Source organism: Otolemur garnettii, unplaced genomic scaffold (genome assembly GCF_000181295.1).
Source record: "Otolemur garnettii isolate 467f Iridium unplaced genomic scaffold, OtoGar3 scaffold00057, whole genome shotgun sequence".
In the NCBI taxonomy this organism is placed as follows: domain Eukaryota; kingdom Metazoa; phylum Chordata; class Mammalia; order Primates; family Galagidae; genus Otolemur; species Otolemur garnettii.
Window position 1 is genome coordinate 1588035 of NW_003852452.1, and position 2885 is coordinate 1590919.

A 2885-nucleotide genomic window follows, 5' to 3' on the forward strand; every position below is an offset into this window, starting at 1 on the left:
TTGTTGTTTGGCGGGTCCGGGCTGGGGATTCGAACCCGCCACCTTAGGTGTACGTGGCTGGCGCCTTAGCCGGTTGAGCTATAGGCACCGAGCCTCACCTCCCTGATTCTTGAGTCTTATTTTTAATTTACCACAGATGAGGAGCCACAGAAGCAGTGAATAACTTGTCAAGGGGGAGATTTTTTTTATATTCTGGTGCTTCTTTTATAAAAACAAAAACCATAGTCTAAATAAATCTTCAATGAAAATTCAGAAAAATTAAATCCACTCTTCAAAGGGTTTAGAAAGGATAAAAAAGACAGCTATTAGGTTATCTTATTTTCAAATTCCTGTTATCAAAATCTAAATAGGGAGTATTAGCAAATCTTTAATAACATATTAATATTTCTACTACTTGGTAATTAGCTGCAATAGAGATGTCATTAGGGTCCGTAGTATCACTCCATCTTTTACATCATTACGTAAAAAAGATGCATGTATTATATATTTATCAAGTAAGTGCAACTTGCGCCTATCTTTTACAAAAGACAGTAAATCACCTAATAAAATGGTATCTTCTATTTAACCTAACAAAGGGCAGCACATAGAAGTATGCAGCACAATAGATAGAGCACTAATGACGGACTCTGCTTATTTCCTCCCAATGTTAAAAACTTTCAAACATAGTTAACTGTTACTCATGTTAATACATATCATCAAAAGGTAGAACCTTTCTGATGTAATTCTTCACAAGGGTAATGACTTGACATTTATATTACATACCTCGTAATAAAGATTTGGCCGATTAAAAGAAGCTGTAAAAGTAAAACACTTTCCAACACACAAAATTTTTTGAGCATCCTTCAAAACATGATTTGTCGCAGTTGCAGTCAGCCCAATTAGGGATGTGTTAGGGAACTGCCGCTTTAATATCCCAAGTGCCTTATAATCTGAAAAAACAAAGTGACCCTTTACATCCTTGACAGATGACAGTAAATTACACCTTTGAACATTATGCAAATAATCAATGTCTACCAGAATTTTATTCCCATAGCTGTCTATAACAGTACATTTGCCATTCCTCCTAGCCTTTTTGAATTGGCAGGCCTTATTATTCTTTTTTTCAGAAACATTATTCTTGGCCACAGGTAGAACTAGATGCTGAAGAGAGGGAATACTAGACATTCCATCAAGCCCAGCACTGTCTGGTCTATACCTGCTGACCAGTAGGTTAAGGAGACAGTGGGAATGGCCATTGTGTTTGAATTTATCACAGCTGACCAGAGATAAGTCATCAGCCAAAAGCCTTCTACCCCCTCGTGCAGCGGTTCTCAACCTGTGGGTCGAGACCCCTTTTAACAATGAAAATACACTGTGGCATTAGGAAGGTTGGGAACCACTGCCCTACTGTAATGCAAGTGTGGCACGTTTGGACCAGAAAAAGCCTGATAAAGGCATTGCTTTTTATTATAACCTGTTTCAGGGAAACCGTTCTGAGCGGACACTTGCTCTACACATCTAAATCACTAGTGAAGCTGCTCACAATCTCCCTTGGGTACTTAAACTACTTGGAGGAAAATAAAAAATACATGTGGTAGAAATTGCTACTTGCTAAGGTAGAGGACTACTATGAGAATTTCGGAAGCTGTGAATATTTCAAGGAGGTAACATTTGAGTTAGACTTAAATAAGGAACACATGTTTGCAAGCAAGGGCAGAAGTGGAACATCATTGCAAAGCGCCCGGAGTGAAATTACTCAGGATGTTCAGGTAGCAGCAAGCAGTTCAGTGGGGCTAAAGCACAGGGTGTTGTGCTGGACAGATCTATTGTCCAACCCATTAAGCTGGGAATTACATTTCCCAGAATACCTTCCCTGTTAGAGCTAATCCAAAGAAGGAACTTGTGTAAGATTTGAAAGGCAGAAGTGGACCGGCTGCCATTACTCCCTGAAGGTCTTTCTGGGCAGACAGAATGATGGACAGACATGCCCAGCCAGTTCTAGCTCATTCTAGGTCTTTTCCACTCCTCATTCAGCACTTCCTCTTAACTGCAAGCCTTGCCAATCAACAGCAGACCCACAGAGGTGACTGCTACTCAGAGGAAACAGCTTACCAGCAACCTTTCCACGAACTTTCCCCTTGTAGTCCCCTTTGGCACGGAGCATGCCAGTTGCAAGTGTGTCTGCACCAATGCTTCAGGATCAGTCAGTGACTTCTCTTTGACCCTGCAACTCATACTGGGACATGGAGTGGCAGAGACGGTGAGGGAGAAAGAGGAGGAATCCTAGATTCATCCATTCAGCAATAGGTAATTGTTGAATACTCTTTGTATTACATGCCAAGCGTGTCTCTAGGCACTGGAGATAAAAGTATGAATAAGACACAAGAGATGCTGTGCAAATGTAGCTATAATTCAAGCAAAAAACAGGTAATACAAAGAATGAATCAACAAATATGCTACTGTCAAAGAGTGGTAAGTGCCTGTAATAGAAAGCTCAGTGCAACTAGAGCTTAACAAGGGAGGGAGAGAGAACAGGAAACCACATAGACAAACAGGAACTACCACACAGTCTCCTCAGGGCCCTAGTTAAGAACTCTGGATTTTACTCTAAGTATGCAGAGAAGCTGCTGAGTAGTTTAGGGAGGGAAGAAAAATGATACGATTTATATTTGCAAAAGATCCCTTTGATTGCTGTGTGGAGAACGAATTATAAAAGGGTAAGACTGGCATCCAAGACTGGGCAGGTCCAGACCAGAGGACAGGAGTCCAGCCAGCCCTGAGAGAGAGAGCAGTACAGACAGAGAGAGTGGCTGCGTGAGATCCACTGGAGAGGGAGAGCAGGCAGCACATGGTGGTGGACTGGATCAAGGGTGATGTGACGTACTAGGTTATTTTTTCTCAGTCTT

General features: G+C 41.5%; 1 protein-coding gene across 1 annotated transcript in view; it reads right to left on the reverse strand.

Annotated features, from left to right (window-relative positions):
* RECQL (RecQ like helicase) overlaps positions 1-2885 on the reverse strand; it is a 28064-nt gene that overhangs the window by 7344 nt on the left and 17835 nt on the right. Inside the window, exon 7 of the mRNA XM_003792448.3 lies at positions 763-929. Coding sequence (XP_003792496.1) covers positions 763-929 — 167 coding nt within the window. The remainder of the gene's footprint in view (positions 1-762; positions 930-2885) is intronic.